Source organism: Tupaia chinensis, unplaced genomic scaffold, assembly GCF_000334495.1.
Source record: "Tupaia chinensis unplaced genomic scaffold, TupChi_1.0 Scaffold144318_1, whole genome shotgun sequence".
Classification (NCBI taxonomy): domain Eukaryota; kingdom Metazoa; phylum Chordata; class Mammalia; order Scandentia; family Tupaiidae; genus Tupaia; species Tupaia belangeri.
The window spans coordinates 700,695-725,161 of NW_006204176.1; the positions used below are offsets into that span (position 1 = coordinate 700,695).

The 24,467-nt window shown below is 36.6% G+C and overlaps 2 protein-coding genes across 9 annotated transcripts in view; one reads left to right on the forward strand and one right to left on the reverse strand.

Moving 5' to 3' along the window:
* The window catches only part of PRG4 (proteoglycan 4), an 18,203-nt gene extending 12,274 nt beyond the window's left edge, over positions 1–5,929 (forward strand). For all 6 annotated transcript variants that reach the window (XM_006166667.3, XM_006166670.3, XM_006166669.3 and 3 more), the window contains 7 exons: positions 1–741; positions 1,480–1,557; positions 2,781–2,917; positions 3,191–3,347; positions 3,795–3,989; positions 4,419–4,544; positions 5,731–5,929. The exon at positions 1–741 is cut by the window's left edge and continues 454 nt beyond it. In XM_006166667.3, coding sequence (XP_006166729.1) covers positions 1–741; positions 1,480–1,557; positions 2,781–2,917; positions 3,191–3,347; positions 3,795–3,989; positions 4,419–4,544; positions 5,731–5,828 — 1,532 coding nt within the window. In that variant the 3' untranslated portion in view covers positions 5,829–5,929. The remainder of the gene's footprint in view (positions 742–1,479; positions 1,558–2,780; positions 2,918–3,190; positions 3,348–3,794; positions 3,990–4,418; positions 4,545–5,730) is intronic.
* The window catches only part of TPR (translocated promoter region, nuclear basket protein), a 75,831-nt gene continuing 57,247 nt past the window's right edge, over positions 5,884–24,467 (reverse strand). The window contains exons 40-51 of one of the 3 annotated variants that reach the window (XM_014583456.2): positions 22,034–22,234; positions 20,497–20,628; positions 20,172–20,262; positions 17,938–18,122; positions 16,254–16,322; positions 16,058–16,149; positions 13,455–13,561; positions 11,634–11,729; positions 11,346–11,502; positions 9,673–9,791; positions 6,678–6,773; positions 5,884–6,079 (exon numbers count right to left, since the gene is read on the reverse strand). In XM_014583456.2, coding sequence (XP_014438942.1) covers positions 6,024–6,079; positions 6,678–6,773; positions 9,673–9,791; positions 11,346–11,502; positions 11,634–11,729; positions 13,455–13,561; positions 16,058–16,149; positions 16,254–16,322; positions 17,938–18,122; positions 20,172–20,262; positions 20,497–20,628; positions 22,034–22,234 — 1,401 coding nt within the window. In that variant the 3' untranslated portion in view covers positions 5,884–6,023. Of the gene's footprint in view, positions 6,080–6,677; positions 6,774–9,672; positions 9,792–11,345; positions 11,503–11,633; positions 11,730–13,454; positions 13,562–16,057; positions 16,153–16,253; positions 16,323–17,937; positions 18,123–20,171; positions 20,263–20,496; positions 20,629–22,033; positions 22,235–24,467 lie in introns of all 3 variants that reach the window. The other 2 variants (XM_014583458.2, XM_014583457.2) reach the window with 2 other exon arrangements.

The window sequence follows — 24,467 nt, forward strand, 5'->3', positions numbered from 1 at the left end:
AACCAACTCCTGATTTTTCTGTGGAGCCCACACCAGAAGCTCCTGAAAACAGTCCCAAGGAGCCTACTGCACCTACAACTAAGGCTCCCGAAGCGACCAAACCTGAAATAACGACAATAGCTAAAGACAAGACAACAGAAAAAGACATCCACACTACACCTGAAAGTACAACTGCTGCACCCAAGATTACAACAAAAGAGATGCCAACTACCACTGAAAAGACAACGGAATCCAAAATAACAAGTACGACCACACGTGTAACACCTACAACTAAAGATACCATGTCATCCAAAAGTACTACTCTTGCACCCAAAGTAACTACTATAACCGAAAAGACCACAACTGAAGACCCAATGAACAAACTGGAAGAAACAACTAGACCAACTCCTAAACCACAGAAGCCAACCAAATCACCCCAAAAGCCCACTTCTACTAAAAAGCCAAAACCAACAGCTAGAGTGAAGAAACCAAAGACTACACCAACTCCCCCAAGGCCAACGACACCAGCAGTGCCAGAATTAAGCACCACTTCTTTGGAAGCTAGGCTCCAAACTACTACCAGTCCTAACCGAAGTCCCAACTTAGAACTATTTGAAGTAAATCCACAGAATGAAGCAGATGGTGCTGAAGATAATCCTTATGTGATTCCCAGGCCCTCTATTTCAACCCCTATAATTATTCCAGGCATGGGTTATTTAGTGAGACCCAATCAAGGCATTTACATCAACCCCATGCTTTCAGGTAATAAGTCAGTTACTTTCATTTTAAAACTGGTAATGTTAAGACTTAACCCAAATGCCATGATTTAGTATCATTCTACTGAGATGTATTATTTAGAACCCTGACCTTGTTAATTTGTTAAGTTTTACAGCTCCTTGGAGGTAAACAGAGGAGTAATCATAGCAAGTTTATCCAGTCTTTAGAAAATCTAATAACCCCAGGTTAGGAGTGAGTACATCTGTGCCTATAGTAGCAGAGATGGTGTATAGAAGGCCAGAACAAATTTAGTTGGGAGCCTCTCTTCAAAAGAAAATATGATACATCTGTAGTATTTTCTTTTCTAAACCAACGTAAAGGACAATCAGAATGGAAAAATGAAATTTCACATGGAGTTATTCAAATAAATGTCTAATTTACATGAGGAACAAAGTAACCTGGCCCATCTCGATTCATAATTTACTTTTATATATTACTGGATCATCGAAAAAGTCATGATGTATTTTTGTTTTTCTATGCAAAAATGCATCAGAACTTTTCAGGTGACCCAATACTTTTGATTAGTAGCACCTTTAAGTAAAGTGGAATTGACATGTATAACTTCGTTTTCACCTTTGAAATGTGAATGTTCCAAAGCTTAACCTGTGTCCTCGGAAAGCCTAGGAAAGGGTAAATCGGAAACAGAACCCTGAGAGAGGATTGAAAAAGAACATCAATAACTTTTTCATTCTGTTCTATACTGACTTACTTTTTAACTTTTAGATGAGACCAATCTATGCAACGGCAGGCCAGTAGATGGACTGACGACTCTGCGCAATGGGACATTAGTTGCATTTCGAGGTGAGCTGTGCATACATTTCTGGTTTTTTGGTTTTTTTTTTAAAATCATTTCGTTCTGGCACTTACGAGATCCAAAGCCATGGACAGAGCTGGTTTGGGCTGGGCTCTCTGGAGGGGAATCTGATTAGGGGAACCGCCTCACGTAATGGGAACCTGAGAGTAGTAACAATACTAAATTAATGAAACTAGGGCAAATTAAAGTAACCAAATGAAGGCTTTCCTATTGTTAACATTTAAAAAGCAGTACAAATTTTAATTTCCTATAACATGAAATGACACCAGGAGGGATTCCCTGCTCTATCTTTATTTAAAAACAGAATCTCAATTGTGATGTGTTTAAAAGTGTTAACACTGTCTGTGGGACAATGACAGAAGTTATTTCACATTTATTCTACTATATCTCTTGCTAGTCTAGTATTCTTTTTCTTTCTTTTAAATAACTATTTATTTTTAAATTCCATTTGTTATTATCAGTTTTTAATTTGACCAGAGACAGAGAGAAAGGGAAAGTGAGAAAGCAAGCCGCCAGGTCTAGGACTTGAACTGTGGTCAGCCACATGGGAATCCAGTGCCTTTAACCACCATACCACCTGTTGGCCCCTGCTAGTCTAGTCTTAAAATATTTATTTGAAATCTGGGATCAGCAGACGGCATAATGGTTACATAGCTGGACTCCCATGTAGTTGACAGTGACTGTGGTACGAGTCCCAGACCCTGAGGTTAAACTCATATGTGTGCGTGCAGTCCCTCTGGGGGAGGGGGAGAGTGATTCCTCACTTTTTGTCTCTCTCTCTCTCTATGGCAAGTGCACGGGCCCTATAGCAAAAATCTCTCTCAAAAAAAAAACAAAAACGAAAACAAAAACAAAAAACCGATTTATATAAAATCTGAAAAGAAATCATACAAACTAGAAGCTAGAAAGATTTTAGTAGCCATTAAAAAAAACTCCTTTATCCTTAAAGAGGAGTGACTTTAAGTAACAATACCAGAAGCTCTTTCTAGAGAAAGAATATTTTCAAATTCTCAAAATTTCGGACTTGAGAAATACCTACTGTCAGAAATGTTTAAATACCAACTTCTGTACTTGAATAAATTGCCAACCATACAATGCTCATACATTCAATTTGTTTTCTTTTATATAATCATTTAAACATCTTTGTTTTAGTTTCTTGGGATAGATTTCAGTATTGTGCTGTAGGCTGATGTAGCTCTTTAAATTTTAGGTCATTATTTCTGGCTGCTAAATCCATTCAGCCCACCATCTCCAGCCCGCAGAATTACTGAGGTTTGGGGTATCCCTTCTCCCATTGATACTGTTTTTACTAGATGCAACTGCGATGGAAAAACTTTCTTCTTTAAGGTAACAAAAATATCTTTTTGAGAAAATTCACAAATGGAATTTGCATTATTTATTACAATGTAAATCATCTTCATCTACAACTCAGAAGTGTATGCTTATTTTAATGAACCATTCTATCATCAACATGTAATCAATATAGCATTCGATTTGATAAAATTAAGCCAAATTATTCAAACATTTAAGTAAGTTAACACTTTTACCCTATACTTATATCTGTTTTCCTAATCTTTTTTTCTGAAGCTACTAACATCACTTTCTCCTTTAAATTACCAGGACTCTCAATACTGGCGGTTCACCAATGATATAAAAGATGCAGGGTATCCCAAACAAATTGTAAAAGGATTTGGAGGACTAAATGGAAAAATAGTGGCGGCCCTTTCAATAGCTCCCTATAAGAACAGGCCTGAATCTGTGTATTTTTTTAAGAGAGGTATGTATTACATAATTGACAAAATTATCAAACTTTTTAAGAACTTTTATTCAGTATTTCCAATTATACTGGGTTTACTGCCAAATGATAGCTTTGAATGGCTGAAATTCAGTATTGTCAATTAAAAAAAAAAAGAATTTCTTTTTTAGGACCATAAGAAGTATTTAGATCGCCTGACATGAAAACCACAATGAGTTTTCAGGTCACTGATAAAAAGAATGTCAATTTAAGTTAAATATTAATAGTCACAGTTATTTGATAAGTATTTCAGGGTTTGGTAATGATTTTTCTAATACCCTTGACTAATAGCCATTCTTAATATCTGAACAGATCTGAGGAAAAACAAGAACAGGATCTGTTTCCTTTACACTGTTAAAGCTCTTTTCTATCTTTTCTGGGGGGAATTAAATTTATTTTCATTCTATATGATTTTCCACTACATAACAGGTGGCGGTGTCCAACAGTATGTTTACAAGAAGGAACCTGTCAAAAAGTGCACTGGAAGAAGGCCTGTCAATTACTCAGTGTACGGAGAGACAGCACAAGTCAGGAGACGTCGCTTTGAACGCGCTATTGGACCTTCTCAAACACACACCATCAGGATTCACTACACACCCATCAGAGTTGCTTATCAAGACAAAGGTAACGTGTGTGTTAAATGTTCATATCCGTGAAGATGATGTAATAGTTTCTTATAGAGTAAGATTGATTACATAACAATGTCAACCAGGTTGTCCTATTAATTTAAGATTCTTGATGAAAAGCACATCAATTTGCCTTAGAGAATAACCAAGATGAATACTTTCTTTGTCTTTGTGGATAAGAAAGGCAGTTTATTCAGGTTGTTAATATAATAAATACTATTTATCAAGTATCTCAGGCCAAGATTCTATCTATATAAATCTATAACCCTCAAAATAGTCCTAAAAGATGGCACAGTTCAATAACTCGCCTCAGTAACAGAGCTATGAAGTGAATCATCCGAGATTAAAACCCAGGTCTGTTCAGCAATTCCAAGACAAGTCTACTGCCCTTTAACCTGATATCCTTGATTAAACATGTCACTTGCAGGTTTTCTCCATAATGAAGTTAAAGTGAGTATGCAGTGGAGAGGACTTCCCAGTATGGTGACCTCGGCTATCGCACTGCCCAACATCAGAAAGCCTGACGGCTATGATTACTACGCATTTTCTAAGGGTAAGTCATCAAGCAAGACTTCTTGACAGCTTTCTAAGGCGGCACTTGCACTTGTGAAAGTACAGATGTAGTCAAGGCAAACATTTCAGGTGTGCAATGGTGATTGAAAGTGACATACAGCAACCATACTACTTATTTTAATTGCCGTGAAGAGAGAGGTTCTTGCTTTACAATTTCAATTAAACTCAATGTGACTACCATTCGATTTTGCTCTCATCTTTATGAGATTATGATAAAATAGCCAATTACCTTAATACAACTGCTACTGGAAACAGTGTTTTACTTCTCTCAACTGTGGTATTGAACAGACGCCTTATTTGCCGTAAAGTTCTACTGATTTCCATTATTACATAGGCTGTAAGATCAGAATGTTCCAGAGAAACTAATTTTATTAATTAAGTTATATTACACAGGGCATTTTTCTTTTAAAGCTCAGAAATCTAAGTTACTCCATCTAATCCTAATAAATGACATCAGAATGTATTTTTTTAAGAGTTATTTATTTGATTTTGTTTATCATTATCATTTTTCAATATGACCAGGGACAGAGAGAGAAAGAGAAAGGGAAAATGAGAAAGCAAGCCACCAGGTCCATGATTCAAACCACACTCAATCATGTGGGAGGTCCAGTGCCTTACCCAGAACATCACCAGCCAGCCCATCAGACATATTTTTAAAAAGAGTAACATCCAAGTGAATTACTTTTTAGACTCAGTTATTCTTTTTTTAAAATTTTAAATAATTATTTTATTTAACTTTATTTATTTTAGTCTGACTAGAGCAGGGCAGAGAGAGAGAGAGAGAGAGGGAGGGAGGGAGAGAGAGAGAGAGGAAAAGAAAAGAGAGAAAGCAAGCCACCAGATCTAGGACTTGAACTGCGGCCGGCCATGTGGGAGTCCAGTGCCCTTAACCAAACACCATGCCACCTTCCGGTCCCAGACTCAGTTACTCTTAAATGTTTACTTCAAAGAGTTGATCTTAGTTTTACTAAAAGAATGTTGAAAGGTCAAACCATCAGGGCAATTGTTTCTCTTTTTGTCAGAAAATTCAAATTAATTAATAGAAATATTTCAATATTAAAATGGTAAATGCTGTCTTTCAGTATAGTAATGAACACAAATTATTTTGAATTAAAGTGTTTTATTTTCTTTCTAATTAAAAAAACAATGATTTCCCTTTCATTTAGATCAATACTACAACATCGACGTGCCTACTAGAACAGCAAGAGCCGTTACTACGCGTTCTGGACAGACCCTATCCAAAGTCTGGTACAGCTGTCCTTAGATTGCTGGGCAGAGGAAGAGCCAACTAATTAAAATGAAGAAAATGACAAATTTTGACATGGAAATACATTTTATTAATAAAGAATGTTGAGATTAAACATACCAATTTAAATATAAAATGTTTTAAACTTGACAATCATTATACTAAAACAGATTCGACATTTTTATTCACAGTTAATTATATTTTACAAACCACTTAATTAATATTTCCTCTGTTTATTCCTCCTCTCCCTCCCATTGCATGGCTCACACCTGAAAGAGGACAAAAAAAAAAAAAAAAAAAAGAATGCATTTTTTAAGAAGATCTCTCAAAACTAAGGTATTCACTTACCCTGGTTCATTACAAAAATTATTTTCAATATGAACTATCCAGATATCATGGATATAAAACTGTTAGATATTCTAAATCGCCAGTGAAAATTATTATAACAATTAGATGATTATTTATTACATAAATCTAGAAATATTAGAAAACATAGAAACATTGAAATTTTACATTTCTTTTAATAAGCTAAAATAGTCACAAACCCTCACTTTTGCATAAAATGTGCTTAGCAATAGGATGACAATAGGTAGAGATGTAACGGGAACATATATAGTGCTCCAACATGTTAGTTTTTTAAGATCTTTCTTTGAATTTAAGAAATAAATCACCAAATATAAAATATAACCATTATCTATGGTATACGAGTCTGTCTTCAAGAAGTATAGATTAATAATTATCATGTTCAATGTATGATTAGTCAATACTTGGAACATTTAAAAAAAATGTAAGTTTGAATATCAGAAAACTTGTTATAATTATTACCATCCCACATTCTATCATGGAATCAGCATGTCAGAAATTTACCTCTCTGTCTGTTAAACTGACGACCACGGACACCTTGTCTCAGTGTTGTCTGAAGTCTTACTCGTCTGAAAGGCTTTGGCTGACTACTGCTGGTATCTAAGAGAAACATTAAGGTCCAAGAAAAGCAAGTTAAAAAACTAAGAAGTAATGATCATGGCATGAAAGCAGTTACAATGAATAAATACATGAAGGGAATGCAAATATTTCCATTTGTTTTCAATATTTATGTTCTTAAAGAGATTTTTTTTTTTTTTTAAAAGAGTTCACGTATTTCTAGAGAGCATGAGAGACAGAGAAAGAGGTGGGGAGAGGAAGTAGGCAGATATAGGCAGGAACCTTTGACAGGGTCTTCAGCCACAACCCACACCCGCCCATGTTGCAGTCAGCTAGAGAAAAGGCTGTGTGCCCAGCCCTTTCGGGGAGACCCTTGGATGAAACCTGGAGCCTTCCCCTATGGCCTCCATATTGCTCAGCAGCACCTACTGCCTGTGCCATGGGCCTGGGCCTAAGTTGTTATTTTTAAATAATGAGGGACATTAAACAAACAAAAAATATGGGGAAAAGGAAAGAAAATCCTTACTTGGAATCCTGCCAACCCAAATTTAAATATATAGCCCAAATCTAACCACTGCTCACAACTTTTTAACTCTACTATCCTATCTAAGGATGTGTTTGCCAGAGAGAGAATGAGAGGGAAAGCAAGAAATCACCCCCTGGGGTCACAGCCGTGCTGCAATCCCTTCTCTATTCTCCTGGTATTTTGGGCACACACACATTAAGCCCTGGCATGATTTTCAAATTGCCAAGTCTGGGGGCCCCAACTGTGGTGGGCCCTGTGGGAGTCCAGTGCCTTAACCATTTCACACCTGCTGGCCCCACTATAATCATTTTTATCTTAACTGCAATAGCCTTTGATCTTTCTCCTTGTTCCTGTTGCCACTTTTAGCCTCTTCTCATTACAGGAGCCAAACAGATACAGTTAAGCCTTTAAGTCAGACCATGTATCTCATTATTCTGCAGGAAGCCCTCCAACAGCTTCTTATGTCCAGGAAAGTCAAGGCTGTGTTCCCACCACCCTAACCCTACCTCCTGCTAGTCTCTGTTCTCACTCATTCTTCTCTAGCCACAGCCTTCTTGCTGACCTTGAACATATCAGCTACACTGCTGCTTTATAAACTTCGCATCTGCTATCTTTTACCTCAACATTCTTCCCCCAAATAACTGCATAGCTTTAATTCTTTGCACTTTCAGGACTTTTTTTGATCAAATAAACTTGGAGATATTATCCTAATTTCATATTATACCTTCGAAGGAAACCACCACACATTTTTTCTTTAAGCTCTGGTAAGACAAAACTAGTGTCAATTCTACTGAGGAAAGATAATTCTCATGAGTCATTAAAATATAATGAAAAGCACAGTACCTCAGTAATACTATTATTAATACCTAGAAGAATCAAAACTATTGAGCCATACTGTGTATAAAGTACTAAGTTCTATAATTTACATGCATTGTTCCTGATCCCAACAGCGAAGATGTGCACAAATGTAAAGTCACTAGGTGTTATGAAGTGGATATGGTATCTGAATACAGGGATGTCAGTCCACAGACTGACATGTCAAAGGCAAGTCACTGAGAGCAGGGGAAGAGACGTAGGGATGGCGAAGTTCTGTAATTAAAAAAACTGTTAACTAAGCAGATCTGTAATAAAGTGTGAAGCTTTCATAGAGGGTTTAAGAATTACTGCTATAAACAATTCAAAAATAAAAATAATCAGAGTAAATGACCAGGTAGTATATTCCCTCAATAATAATAATTTCCCTGCCTAAAATTTTTAGATAGAAAGCTCTAATAGTTTATTAAGAATGGAGTCTTATTTTGTAAAATACCACATAGACAACTTTTAGAATAAGACACATAGTATCTTTTTGCAAAGTTAAAAACTTTGAAAACATTTAAAGCCAAACTCTTGACACTATTTACATCACTGAATTTCAAACACTTTTCCTAAAGCCAGAGTTCCCAAGTTTCACCCACTGTTCTATAAAATCTCAGGTAGAACCCCAATACCAAAAACCAAAACAAAAATGGAACTTCTCTTGTTCAAACAGAGGCAGGAGGCTGGGTACCACTCCAGAGCTTCCCATCCAGGACAGCCATCCCCAACACACCTGCTGTACTTCAAGGAGACTTACGAGCTCTACGAAACACTTTACAGACACCTACCTAAAAACATGCAGAACTATTCTCTTGGGATGGATCTACTAAGTCCATATTTCTGATAATCAAAGCCTGAATATTCTTACAATAGTGATTTTCACATAAACTAAATTCCCTTTCATAATAAAATAAAATTTATCTTTTCTTTCTTATTTATTTATTTTTAAAATTTTAAGTTGCCAGAGAGTACATGTATTTGCCAGAGACAGTGTGTGAAGCTGAGACAAGGAAGGGAGAAAACACCCCTAAAAGGAGTAAGGTCACACCACAATCACTTTTCTTCCATTTCTCCAATCGGTTGGGATTTGAGGGACAACACACACTTGGTGTGTTTTTTATATTATTAAGACCAGATTTTGAACTGCAGTCATCCATGGGGGATCTGGCTTTCTCAAGCTGACCCGAAATTTCCCTTTTAAATAAAGCATGTTAAAATCTAGGAAAATAGTACTATTGATTTGTTACGAATAAAGCAGTGTCTCTGCAAATAAGCCCGATGTATTAAAGTTGGACCAGTCTTAAGGTGCAGTTGGTGGCAAACTAAATGGCAGTGCTGGTAGCCACATTGCTGACTATGGGTCTGGATCCCTGAGTCAGCTTGAAAACAGGCTGGGTACTTGCATGCATGCCCAAGATCAAAGAAACCTGTTGGCTAGAAAAGGGAATTATGGACCTATGAAGAGTGTCCTCTCTTTCTCAGGTATATGCATGTGTGCTCTATCATGACTAAAATGAATTTTAAAAAAAGTTGTATTGTAGTCAGACAGGAACTTACCAACAGAAGAGCTGGAAGGAGGGTCCTGGCTGGTGGAAGGGAGATCTGATTCATCAGATGCCTGGACAGGCTCTTCTTCCTGCTGGCTATCAATTTCTAGGCCTGCTTCTGAACTAATACTAAGAAAGAGAAACAAAATTGACTAGAGAATACAAAACTGATTCTAGATGGATAGGGAGAAAAGAGTGTAAGTTGCTTTCTCTTCATTCCTTATCTAATTAGGGCTTGCTCCAAATCCCCCCTCTGTCTTTCTTTGTTACTATTTTCCTTTGGACAAGATGTTCACGCTATTGAGGCTCACAGAAAATACCCAATACATTACCAAGAGTCTGATAAATCCCCAGACAACTCTTTAGGAAAGGAGAGCACTGAAATGATTCACAACAGTCACAACTATAGGTAGAACACCCCCCAACTCCCCACGGGCTCTAGCTATTAACGATCTGCCTGAGAGAGAACTCAGGATGGTGTGCTAAGGCTGAGATGTGCTGCAGAAGTAGGAAGAGCAGTGGACCGAGGTAGGTTTCTACATACAGTTCGAGCCAATCACTAACAGTGTAGCTTAAGCAAATTATTTTAGCATGTTCTGAGTCTGAGCTTTCTTGTTTGCACAGCAGAGATAATACTTTGCAGGATTATTGTGTGGGTTAGAAATGACATGAAAAATTACCTGCATACATGCTATGGAATTAATGGCACCTAGTATTTTCAGCAGTCTGTAACCTCTCAATATTTGCACTGTTAGAGAACAACAGCAGACCTGAGTTTTTCCCCCATTTAGTTAGCCTGTAATTACTTTAAGAAAATGTGGCTAAATAAGTGTTCTTGAGATGCACCTAGGAAAACTGGATTTCACTTCTAGCTATGCTTCTGATCGTAAAGTGGCCCAACCTTTTCATTTTATAAAGAATTACGTTTCACCTTGAAGTTAAATTTCCCCATTACTACCTAAGTAACTCTTTCCACTTCCTTTAGCTTAAAAAAATCAGTCAATCAATCCATCGCTAAGGTGTGGTGGTGCACATTTCCAGGCCCAGCTCCTCACACAGCGGAGGCAGGAGGATCACAACAGACCAAGACCCTGTCTACAACATCCCCCACCACGCAAACACACAGAATCGAGGACTTTTCATAAACCACTTCTTTTGTTAAGCTTTCTTTATAAGTTATGTGTTAAAAAATGTAGTCACGTCATGAAAACTACTAGAAAATTTCTAATTTTTACGCAGCCAAAATTTCAGGCAGCGAAGTTTAAATGTGTGTAACTGGAGAATGAAGATCATTTAAGAGTACACTACTAAATGGAAAGTGGGTCATTTTCTAAATTTTCATAATTTTCACAGAAAGACTTCTTTTTTCAAGGAAAAGTTCAAGCAGCTGTGTCAATGGAAAGGGTACCAGTACTTTTAAGGAAATATTTCTCTAGAGTACATTATGCAATTTTCAAGAAGATAGTAGTTTTTAAAACCGTCTTTGTAATACTCTCTGAGTTCTAAAATATACTGCTATTTAATATATGCCAAATAATCTTTCAAAATACAGAGTTTGGTTTATTTTTTTAGTAGGGTACTACTGAAAACTGAACTTACTAGATAATTTCCTGGCTAAAGGAAAAGAAAAATTAAAGTCTGGTGAGCCGAAAGTGAGCAAAGGCTACACAAATAAGCTTTTACCCTTCAGATTCTGCCTCCACAAACACTTCGTCTCCGTCGTCGCCAGCTGCCGTTTCATTGGTAGTGGATAAAGGGCCAGTGGATGTGGTCACCATGGGAACAGACTGAGAGGCATGCTCGGAAGCATCAGAGGTGGTACTCTCAGTAAACACGGTCACTTCAAAAAGACACACATGATGAGAAATTAAAACTTTAATTTTGTGGTTCATCAAACTGTTAGCTAGATCTTTCATAGCTTTCCATTTTACCAGTAAAACACAAATCTACTAATCTGCCCTTGACACCTACCAGGGGCTGCTACTTGTAGAGGAGTAGTGGGAACACTTCGACCACCTGACTCTTCTTCATGAGCTAGGAAGAGGGGTGTTTCATACATTCCTAAACCTAAAGACAATTCTGAATATTAATAAATGACTGAAAAGACATAAAATTTCAATATACCAGGTATCTGAAAGAAAAAAATTAATTAGTGGAGATGCACAACTTTGTTGAAGCCCACAATTGTTCTACTGAACAAAAACTGGCCTCTCAAAATTTTAAATACAACTTAAACACAGTCTTCAAATTCCCCAACACTATTTTTAAGCTTTTAAGGCTACTTTAATTACTCTCAGTAATTTCATACAAACTAACTTTATTGAGTTTCCAACCAAGAACTAGACACTATATAAGAACCTGTCCCTCACCCAAACTGCAAGGTAGTATTATTCCCCTTTAGGTTAATAAAGCTAATGTTAAGGAGGTTAGTTATCTTCCTCCAAGGTTACAAAGTTGGTAATTCTTAACATTCTAATTTTAGCCTAGATCTGACTCCTGAATCTAGGAAATTATTCTGACATACAAAGCTACACTGAGTTCACATGAAGTAGACCCATAATTTTGTATTGCAGAAGATGCAGTCTTAGAACCAACACCCTAAAAGACTAGGAATTAATCATGTATCTTGGGCGTGTTATAAAAAGTATGCATTCCTTATCTACATATAAAATGCCAGATAAGCTTCCCAGAAATATAGTGGGTTATTTGAACTTCAATTGAGGATCAAAAGGTAATCAATCCCCAAAACAGCATTATTCATATACAGATAATCAACGACTTCTATTACAGGAACAGTAATATTCTACTAACATAGAGGTCATTTTATTCTACATATTTTGAACCTTTTTCTTAAAAGTTTTTTCTATAGGATGTGTGCTCTCACTGGAAACTGACAGAGAGAAGGAGAGGGAATGTGAGAAGTCACCCTAGGAGAGATGGCCAAATGGCAATCCCTTCTCCACTCTCCTCTGGGGATTTTGGGCATGTATGCTCATTTGCCTGCAGCATATATTTCAAGTCACTGGGTCCAGACTCGAACTGTGAAATGGGCCATGTGAGATTCAACACCTCAACAACCATCTGCTGGCCCTCGTTTTGCTTTTAAATACTGTTCATATAAAAAAAAGTCTAGTCATACTTTTAATTGGGAATGTTACAAGTGTCAAACTGTAAACAGAAAACATGTTGCACTCTTGCCAACACTTTAAAGTGACTGGTAGTACCTAGGAATATTTATTGGTTCAGAATATATTCCTGAAGAGGGTGGGCAGTGGGGTAGAAAGGGCAGGAGGGAGGGACTCAAGGGGGAAAAAAAGCAGCAAAACATTTAATGGACACAAAAATGAAAAATTATGTTGATGATAATGTTTATAATAATATCTTTGACTGGACTAATATGCTATAAAGATGTACAATGATTAAATGTAAGAAAGGAAGAAAAGAAAAGAAAAAAACCCAGGAAAACAAAACAAAACAAAGCATGTTCCTGAGCATTTACTACATATTTGACACTATTACTAGGAGCCAGAAGAAGTACAAATGTAAAAGCCAGTCTTTATGATCAGAGAAATTAGAACTTTGTGGTAAAGCCAAGATTTATATACAAGGCAATGTTTAATTATTAAGTATTTTATAGATTCCTTTAGAAATTAGACTAGTGGTTATTTGGAAAACAACTTTGTAAATATTTATATTTGCTTTTTAATATTAAAAAAAGCACACTATAATAGCTTATTACCTGGAATACATACAAACCCAGGTGATCTAAGGGCTTATTTAACTATATAATACCTCCTTGAGAAGCAAGTTGGCCAAGATCAGAGTGGCTAGAACTTGTTTGTGGCATATCTTCAGGTGGCCCAAACCGGAATCTAGGAACACCAGCAACCTGTGGGGAACTAAACGGACAAAGATTAATTTAGGATGAAATTTATTTTTCTAAAGAATTATTTTAACTTTATTATTTTTATTTTCCAGTTTGATTAGAGAGAGACACAGAGAGGGAGGGAAAGTGAGAAACCAAGCCATCAGGTCTGAGACTCAAACCATAGTCGGCCATGTGGGAATCCCGCGCCCCTAACCAACATGCCACCTACCCCCCCAACCCCCGATTTTTAAAGAATTAAATTTAGGATGAAATTTGAACCATCATGGTAGAAAGACTACCAGCAAAAGGAAGAATGAGTATCAATAAACTGGGATGAGAACGGACTGCAAAAAAGTCATTAAAACACTAGCTGTCAATGAATTTGGTAATAATATAAATAACATGATTTATATGTAAATAACTTCGGCTGTCCTGAACTATGCCTCATCTCTCTTGAGTCTGCTATATATCTCCATACAGATAATCAAAAGTAACACAAATTTAATAGGAAGCATAACAAAAATTTAGAATAGTCTTAAGACAAAAGTTTGTCTCGGTTTTCACTGTTTATGGTCAAAGAAAAATTAAATTACCCATCTGTCACTAACTAGCTCCCCAGGTTTAGAAAAATTCTAGTAGTATCAACAGACAGCTACAAATTCGCTTTCCCGCTTATAACAGCTATCATCTATCTTCATGCCCATAACCCAGGATATAAAACTCAGCATTATTTCCTTAATGTTTATGCATTCTATTTCTGTAATAATCCTTGACTCTCTTTTCTTTCCCATTACAACACTACTGCTTCAAGTTAGGACTTTCTTTTTAAGGTAGACTTGTGTCTATACAGTTATCCTTCGAACTAAGAACCTTGAGCTCCATGAGCTATGCTCACTACCTGGACCAAAGTCCTGAGTAGCTCCCTGCTATCTGAAAAACAAACCTGAATTTTTCCACAAGCCCTAAGGCTGTCTGCTGACAAGGCCCTACTCTACTTTTTCAGTCTTATCTTTGTCAGATAATCACATTATTATGTCTAAAATAAAACAGGCAAGATTGACTGTCTTGTTTTCTATAATAAGAGCAAGTTATATAGGGCAGGCATGTCCTGAGAAGACTGCTATTCTCACACAGTGTCTTAGGAAGCAAAGGCATTTGTGAACTAGTGACAATTAGAGGCTTATGGCTTTGACATCTGTCCATCTGTCGGAAGCATGTTTATTACAGTGAGTCTATTCCTGACTGCTGACTTTCAAAGGGGAAGTGATGACACTGACTGGGGTGTAAAGTGTGTTAGCAAAGGTAAATTATGGTTAATTGACTGAGTGAATTTAAAACCAGTTCTGATTGCCATGTGTTACCAATCTACAGAATAATCAACCTTTTCTCAACTTTATTTTTTGGAGAGGATTTTTTTTTTTTGCTATCGGGCATGTGTGCTTGCCAGACAGACAGTGACAGAAGAGAGAGACAGAGAAACAGAATGCGAGAAATCACTCCCCAGGGGGGAAGGCCATGCCGCAATCCCTTCTCCTCTATTCTCCTGGCGTGAGTTTTAAGCCACCAGGTCCGGGACGCGAACCATAGTCGACTACATAGGAGTCTAGAGACATAGCCATTACACTAACTGCTGGACCCATCTTTTCCCAACTTTTTGAAAACTTATTCTGATCTCCAAAGTATAGTCTGTTTATGTGACTAATATTTCAGCCACAATTAAATACGTGTACCTTCTTATGAAAAGCCTTTTATTCCTGTATATGGAATGGTATACCACAACAGTTACAATAGGTTTTCAGACACTGGTTGGTCTGAAATCTTGAATTGCTACTTCCTAGATTTCTGATGTCTGGCAAATTAGATAACAATGTTCATTTCTGTAAAGTGGCAAAACAGGGCCTACCTTTACAGCTCTGAGTATTAAATAAATTTACATGTGGAAAGGCTCACTAAGTGTTAGCTATTATTTTCCAAAACTCAATTCAATGTCACTAAGTCTTCTCAGATTCTTTTTCCCTAATTGCTGGAATAAGTTACTTCTTTATCCATATTAACAATATCTCTATTTTCCTTCTAGACTGTTTAGGTTATAGTTAGTTGCCCAGATGTTTAGCTTTTGCAATAATACTATCCATTATGATCCCTATAATTACCAACACCTCTACAGCATTTTAATTCTTACTATAACATAGAAACTATTGTACTACTGTTCCCATTTTTAAAATGAGGATTACACAGAAACAGGACATAAGGAACTGGAAATTAGCAGCAGAACTAGGTTTCAAAGAGCCATTAGGACTAAAGAGATGATGTTCTTATACTGTCTCTGCACTTGAAATTCTCAATAGACTCAACTGTATCTCACTTGCTTCTGCATAATTATCCCCAACACTACAACCTCCACCTTCTGATCCCAAAATAGAGATGAACATAATAACGGACCAATCAAATGATAAAATAAATGATCATTAAGAGAAATAGGAAGAATTTCAGTGAGCAACAAAATAATTCTCTTCTGTTGACTTACTGAATTGCTTCTGCAAATCCATCAGTGCGATGCGGCACCACAAGAGTTGGGGTACTTGGAACTGTTCTGTCTTCATCATCAAAAAAATGCTGCTGCTAAAACAAACACAGGAAAGAGAAAAAATAGTGCACATATGGAGTACAAAAATATTTGCTGAACAAATGAATCACTTTTATGAAATGGGTAGGTTATTTACCATGCCACCTATTCCTGGAGTCAACTGAAGACCACGTCCTACAGACTGCCTCCGGTTCATCTGAATTCTCTACGTGTCAAGAAAGGAATTATATTTGTTTTAGGGAATTAGGCAATGAAATAAACACCAAATATGATATAGCTTATTTTGCTGGCAATAAAATAACTAAAATGTTAGGAGATATACAATCATCAGAGTATTTCTTAGGAAAAATGGCTACTACTCTTAACACTGAAAAAATCAGTTTTAATCAGTGACAAATTTTTAATTATATAAAGAACACATTAACAAATATGTTATTAATGAACCAACAAAATACATTTTTAAAGAATTATTTCCTTTATTTATCATTATTGTTATTTTTTTATTTGACCAGAACACACACACACACACACACACACACACACGCACACAGAAAAAGAGAGAGAGAGAGAAAGAGAGAGAGAGAAAGGAGTCAGGTCTGGGACTTGAACAATGGTTAGCCATGTGGGAGTACAGTGCCTTTAACTACAACACCAGCTGCTGCTCCCCCGCCTTTCTAAAAGAATTATTTCCTTTATTTATCATTATTGTTATCCAACAAATATTTACCAATTTTTAAATTAAAATCAATTCTAGGGACCAGCAGTTAGCGTAATGGCTATGTCACTGGACTCTCACGTAGTCAACGCGGTTTGAGTCCCGGACCCGGTGGCTTAAACTCACGCCGGGCATGTGTGTGTGTGTGCCCAAGATCCCAAGAGGAGAAGGGATTCCAGTGTGGCCATCCCCCCGGGGGGTGATTTCTCTCTTTCTGTCTCTCTGTCTTTCTGGCGAGCACACACGCCCTATAGCAAAAATCTCTCCGAAAAAAAGAAACCAATTCTATCTTATTTGTATGTACATGAATTTAGCTCCTATCTCCTTAAAGCTGCTAGCAAATGTGCCTTTAGCTCTTAAGGTTTAATTATCCTTTGAATTTCAAACAGCAGCACTGTACTGACTTCTTATATACTGTTTCCCAGGTAAAAGAATTGTAACTTAAATAGATTGGATGTATTTTGCAGCATCCATGTGATTCCTTAAGTCTATATTTTCACATAATGAAGTTTTTTTTTTTTTTAGCCAAGCTTTTTTAGTAGAATCTATAAACGGCAGTGCTATAGGGTAAAAATGCAAGCTAGCTTAATAGACCCTGTGTATTTTTTCATACGATTTCTGCAAAAGCTTCTAATTAAAGGATGCTCAATTTCACTACATGTAAAATTTAAAGGGTCATGCACATAATCATTAATTTTAAAAGTGGAGTATGTGTGATTACAAAGGAATAAGAGAAAAAACACCCTGTTAATGGAAACTCCTTTATTTTAAACATACAGATGTTAGAGAGGAAAACTTAAAAAACAAATTATGATGAGCTGTTAAAATTCATTTTCCTTTAAAAGTTCAAAATAATCTTTTACTTTTGTAACCTGCAAAAAAGGCAATCAGAATTTTATTTGCTATGACTATAATCATTTCAATTTATACAGTTTTTACTAAGCAATGCCATTCTAAAGTCTACTCCATTTATGAAAGTGAACTACCTCATTTTCAAGTAACAGAAATCAGAGGTTAGTTTCAGTTCAAAGAGAAATAGTAGAAAGGGGGAAAAAGTTAAAATTACTAAAAGTTTATTTTTTAAAATGACCAATATGTTTACTACCTGCACTGGGGGTCCCAGCTCTTGAGGTGGGGCATGAATGGTCAGGCGTGGAGGAAGAGGATGTGGTGGGCGTCTTGGAGACTGAGGGGCTCGTGGTGCCTGCCTTTCAGATGCCGAGGATGGCTGTTGTTCTCTAGAAATCTCCTGGGAAAAAGACGACTCGGCAGCACCTGTGTTTCCTTCACCTATTGGAAAAGAGAAGCTTATTTTTGAACTATCAAATTTATCACAATAGAAACTTAGAAAATCCTTAAAAGTGTAACTCTTGCCACTGGTAATGTTTACCTCACTAATATTCTCTGAAGTTACGTGGTGAAGTGCAGAGAAAACAAATGTGGGCTTTCAACCTGGAAATAATGGGGTCTGCATTTACTAGTTGACTGGCCTTGGGAATTTTCCTACCTCTGAGTCTGTTTCTTGGATGATTAACAGAGCAGATAAATAAACAAAGTTTACCTGAAGACTTCAAATTACGGACATAAAGATGTGGGCAAACACAGGATAAGCACTAGATACATTTTGGTTTATAATGTTCTTAATAAAGTATGCAAATTACATAAAGGTCAGACCACTAGATTATCAGTATAACAATAAAATGGGGTTAAGGAGATTAGAGAAAAGACTTATAACACTTTAATATTTTGGTTTCCCTAAAATTTGAAATTTCAGTGGTCTTCACATGGCTGGATCTGCTACATACATTGTAGAAAAACAAAAGCCATCTTTCTTTCAGTATGAAGAGTTTACTAGACATCACAAAACCTAGGTCTAAAATCAGATTCTTGCTCTAGTAGTTAGTAGCTAAATGACGTTGGTCAAGTCACTACCCTGTGATTCAGAATTTTCACTGGTGCCCAATTCATTATGCTTACTTAATAATTAATTCAATGCAAATAAAGTTGCTCAGAGAAGCATTCAACAACATTTAGGAATGTACCAAATTCATTCACGAATGTCATGTTATCCAGACTTTTTGGCTTTTTTTCCTTGATCATCAAAAGGAAAGATCTCCTATTTTCCTTTATGACTCAACTCAACTATGTGATACATAAATGTACTTCTCAACCAAAATGTTTATAAGTTATAAATCATTACCCAAGGTATATCAATTTCTCTCTTATTATTGTAAATTCGACTAGTGGTTATTTAGAAATTAACTTTGTAAATATTTATATTTATGTAAACATTTGTTTCCCTTAAAAAGTAAGAATGTTATTCTTTATTATGTGGTTTAATATTCATTAAACATTAAAAAAAGGTAACAGGGGCCAGCAGGTGGTATGGTGGCTGGGGCATTGGACTCCCACATGGCTGACCACAGTTTGAATCTCAAACTTGGCAGCTTGCTTTCTCACTTTTCCCCTCTCTCTCTGTCCCTCTCTGGTGATTTAAATTAATAAATTTAATTAATTAAATTATAAATAAATCTTTTTTTAAAAAAGTAAGAGTTCAAAGGATTGCCTGTCCTTGCTTTATGTAAAATCAAATGAGCATATACTTTGCCCGTTTAAACACCAAGACCTATATAGAAACCCAGATACAATGTCTTCCCCATTACTATAAATACATAAGGTTTTACTGCATCACCACTAGTGATTTCAGCTCAGTATTATTATGAAAGATGAGTATTATTACATGAAATACATTTTACAGCAATAGTGCCAAAATAAAATTATCTTTTATAATTTCCACAACCTGTTAATGCCTACAATTTTTGAGTGGACTCATAAAACTCAAAGATTAACAGATTTTACAAACCTTTCAAAAATTTAATGAAAGAATGCTTCAGTGATCAAAACATTGTTTTTTTTTTTTTTACTGGAAAACCATACATTGCAAACTCCAATATCCACAAATTTTGAAACAGAGTTTGATTAGTCTGACCTCTTCTGGTGAGGAGTGGCTGTGACTGCTGTTCGAAGTCCCTGATTTAATTTTTCCACTTAATAAAACAGCAAGTGCAGGTGACATTCAGAATGCGTTATAGAGATTGCACAATGTTAGAATCTTACCGTAGTCTAAGGGGGTAGAAAAGGCAGTATAATGAAGCACCTAGCAGTCATAACTGCAGTACACTCTATGAGAGCCGAACAGGGGCAAGGCTTAAAATACGAGCCAGTACTCTGCTTGTCAACTACTAAACAGGTCTTACTACCTACACGGTATTTAACTGTAACCCTAATTTAGAAATATTACCAAAAATACTTAATTTAGAAGACTAATACAGATCTTACCACTGTTTTGAGAATCAGCAGCTCTCTGATTACTTTCACCTCCACCCATACTTTCTTCTGTTTCTGTACCCGGGTCAGTCCCATCACCACCCTAAAGACACAATGTGGTGACTGAATTTCAAATAAATAAAATAAAACATATTTAAAAACCAGACTGAACAATTAGCCAAACAAGCCACAGTAAAAACAAACCAACAAAACCAAAGGTATAAAATATTTTAATGTCTTGACCACATAGGCCTTTCTATATCCTTAGAAAACAGCAAGTTTTCTAAGCAAGTCTTAAAAAAAAAAAAAGTGAAAGGTCAAAATTCTAGCCAGCTACCTCGGCATCATCAGCTTCGTAGCCATCGTTACCATCTGCACTACCAGTTCCTTCATTACTGTCTTCACCCTCGTCTCCCATCCCTGTGTCATCTTCATCATCATCCTCATCATCTTCATCTTCTTCATAATCCTAGTATAAATAAAAATTCAGCATGTGTCCCACATGTTCTATGCGTCTTGGTATCACATTTGGGAACTTAAGTGGTGAGCACTGATCAGGATACATGAGCTGGCCTATGAGTTTCATGGGATTATTTCAAGGGCACCAAATATCACAACTACAGTGCTTACAACACAGTTATTTCTGAATTCTACATTAACTGTTCAGGAGATCGTTCAAAGATTATGACCCCTAGATGACTACAAAATGCCAAGTCATTCACTTTAGTTGTAAATTTTAATAGACGTTGAAGAAAATAATAAAATTACACTATACCAGGAGCTCTTAATAAATATCATTCATGGATTCATTTATTTAAGAGTCTTTTGCCTTAGAGTGTGTGTGCCCATCAGAGAGAAAGAGAGACAGAGACTGTAAGAGGGAAAGTGAGAAATCACCCCTGGCGTGATGGTCATGCCACAATCTCTTCTCTACACTCCTCCTGGGATCTTGAGCACACATGCACATGCGCCCAGTTTGAGTTTCAAGACACCAGGTCTGGGACTCGAACTAAGGGCAGCCATTTAGGAGTTTAGTGACCTAACAGCTATGCCATCTGGTAGACCCCTTAACAAATATTTGTAATAAATGTGGTTTTATTAACTTAAAAAAATGTAAAATGATAAGTTGTTAATATAGGATTAAATCCCAAAATATAAAAATTTCACTTAAAATATGCTTCAATGGGGGAAAAGAAGGCATTAAAAAAAGAAGGAAAAAAAGGCTCCAATGGTTTCGATACCTCAATTGTTTCTGAAATAAACTCTGAATTCTAAGAAGAAAAGAAAAACCTTGTTTCTTCAAAAATGATTAATGGTTATTATAATTGAATTCATACAGACTTAAGTTTAACTGAGAACAAATTCTCCCTCCTTTTAAAAATTTGCCAAAAGGTCTATGTGTGTGTCAGAGAAAGAGAAGAGAAGGGAAGAAAGCATCCCTTAATGGATATGGTCACAGTGCAATCCCTCCTTCTCCGTTTCTCTATCCTGTTGGGATTTGGGGCATATATAACACACGTGCCCAGCATGTTTCTGAAGCTGCCAGTGCCAAGACTTGACTCTCATGGTCAGCCATGTAGGATCCAGCTCCCCTAATCACCAGGCCAAGGGCTAACCCAAATTAAGAACAAATTTCAACAGCTCAGCACTCATTAAAATAAAAATTTAAGAAGCAGATTTTCCCACCACATGTCTATGCCTATTTGTGCTGTGGAACATTATTCATTTCTGTGCTAATCAGGATCAAAGAAAAATGATATGCTGTAGTTAAACTGATTGTGAATGAGAATTTACTAGCTGAATCATCAGGACTCAAGACTCAGCACTTTTACCTAAAAGTATAAAAACACAGGATGATTTCAAACTAAATTTACCTCATGTTCTCCATCATTTTCATCATCATCCTCTTCTTCATCATCACTATCAATTACAATGACATCATCACCTTTGCCTTGACCATCCTGGGATGAGGTTGTAGTTTGTTGATCTGACTGAAGTGGTCCAAGATCTATTTGTAGAGATTGAGAGGTTTCCTCACTGTCTTCCATAGGTGTATAATCTCCCTGGGTGACTCCCTTTAAAATATAAAAGGTAAAAACTCTAAAATTAGAGAGAGGATCAAAATGGGTGACTAGAAGAATCCAACAGTCACTTCCTCCACAAAGAAGGAATAAAACAAATACAACTTGAATGGAATATTTAAGAAGGAAGACTGGAATCAACGAATGAAATGCCTGCAGTGCCAAGATTTGAAACTCATAGTCAGCCATGTAGGATCCATCTCCCTTAATCATAAGGCCATGGACTGACCCCAATTGATAACAAATTCTAATAGCTCTTGAAAGATGGAGACTGAAGAAGATAGCAAAGACAGAGAAGAGAAACACCAAACTTGCCAGGCATCCAGCTAGAACCAAAAGAGATTCTCCCTTTCTCGGAAAAGGTAAGTGTAGGATCTGGTGGAAGATTGGAGTCCTAGCTGCCTGTCTCACCACCCTGAAACCCATATGGCTACACTAATTCCAGAAAAGAAATTTATCCAAGGTAAACTCTACCACCTAAGGTCCGAGATGTCACAGAACCGTGCCATTTTGAGAACACAGTCACTACTAGAGGGAAACCTGCCCTGAGGGCTTATGGTCATGTCTCCATAGCCCTTAGATTCACCAATATCTCAGCACAAAAAGGAAAATCTCTAAAATGAAAAAATGATTCTAAGAAAATGATACAGAAAGACAGTCAATTCAACAAAATTAAAAAAAAAATTTAAAATCAGCCTACAAAATTCAGCAGTGATAGAAATTGTGAAAAAGAACTGCTGAGGCCTCTCCCTTGGCCTGTGAAGTTTGAGGGGACATGAACCCCAGGTGGGAGATGCAGTCACTTGAGAAAGGACAGAAGAGACAAAGAAGGCCTCATATAATGGTTAAAGGGATAATTCATCAAGAAGATATAATGCTGAGAAGACACCTTCATGGTTCCTGAGAACTAGTGATTTCAGGGGAAGAGCAGAAACAAAGATTTTCCACTGAGAATTCAGCTTCCAGCCCACAAACTCATGTGGTAGGCAGACTTTCAAGCCTCCTGTCTCTGTCTTCTCATTTTTTTGAAATTTTTCCTTTAAAAATTTTTTTAAGGCAAGCAGTTTCTGGGCTTTCAGCCCCTCCTTTCCCTTTATCTTGTTAATAATCCCCTCTCCCTCTCCCAACCCAGGAGAGGCAAGGGAGCAGGACATCAGAAGACACCTTCATACCTCCTGAGAACTAGTGATTTTATATGGTGCTTGTGTGCTGTGCAGTTTTCTACTTTTTGCTATTTAAAAAAAAAAAATTAAAAAAAAATTTTTTAGTTTTTTCCTTCTCTTTTTATCTATTTTTTGGTTGTTTTTGTTGCTGTTGTTTCTGTTTTTCTGTTCCCTTTTTCTGCACACTCCTGGATGCTTCAAGTTTAGGAAGAAATGCACTTTCCATCAGTTGACTAGAAATCACCGCAGGGCCATAAGAAATATGGGAAAGCAAGAAAATACTTCTCCTCCAAGGGAAAAGAGTAACTCCTCTTCATCCACAGATAGTTCAATGGAAATAATGGAAATGTCTGATAAAGAATTTAGGACATTCATTATGGTGAAGCTAACAGAGATGGAAGAGAAGAGAGACAATGAAGTGCAGAAGAGGCTGAATTCCAGGAGGTAAGGAAATTCTTGCAAGTTCTAAAAGAGGAATTACACACTTTACAAAAGAATCAAATGGAACTGTTAGAGATGAAGGCTATAATACAGGAAGTCAAAACCTTCCTTGAAAGTATTAAAAGCAGACTAGATCATATAGAAAATAGAATCTCAGACATAGAAGAGAAAATTGTTGACCTAGAAAAATCTACCACAAAGACTGAGAAAATCACCCAAAAATTTGAGAATAATATACAAGAAGTACCAGATACCATCAAACATCCAAACATCCAGATAATTGGCATCCCAGAAGGCGAAGAGACTCATAAAGGCATTGATAATCTTTTCCATGAAATCCTGCAAGAAAACTTTCCAAACCTAGAGAGGCACTCAAAGATCCAGTCCCAAGAAATACAAAGGACCCCCAGTAGAATCAATCCAAGAAGATCTCCGAGACACATTATAGCCAGACTGACCAAAACCACAAAGACAAGATACTAACAGAAACGGCAAGTTACCTACAAAGGATATCCCATCAGCCTAACAGCAGACCTCTCATTGGAAACAATGCAAGCAAGGAAAAAATGGGAAAATATATTCAAAGTGTTAAGGGAAAAGCAATTTCAACCAAGAATACTGTA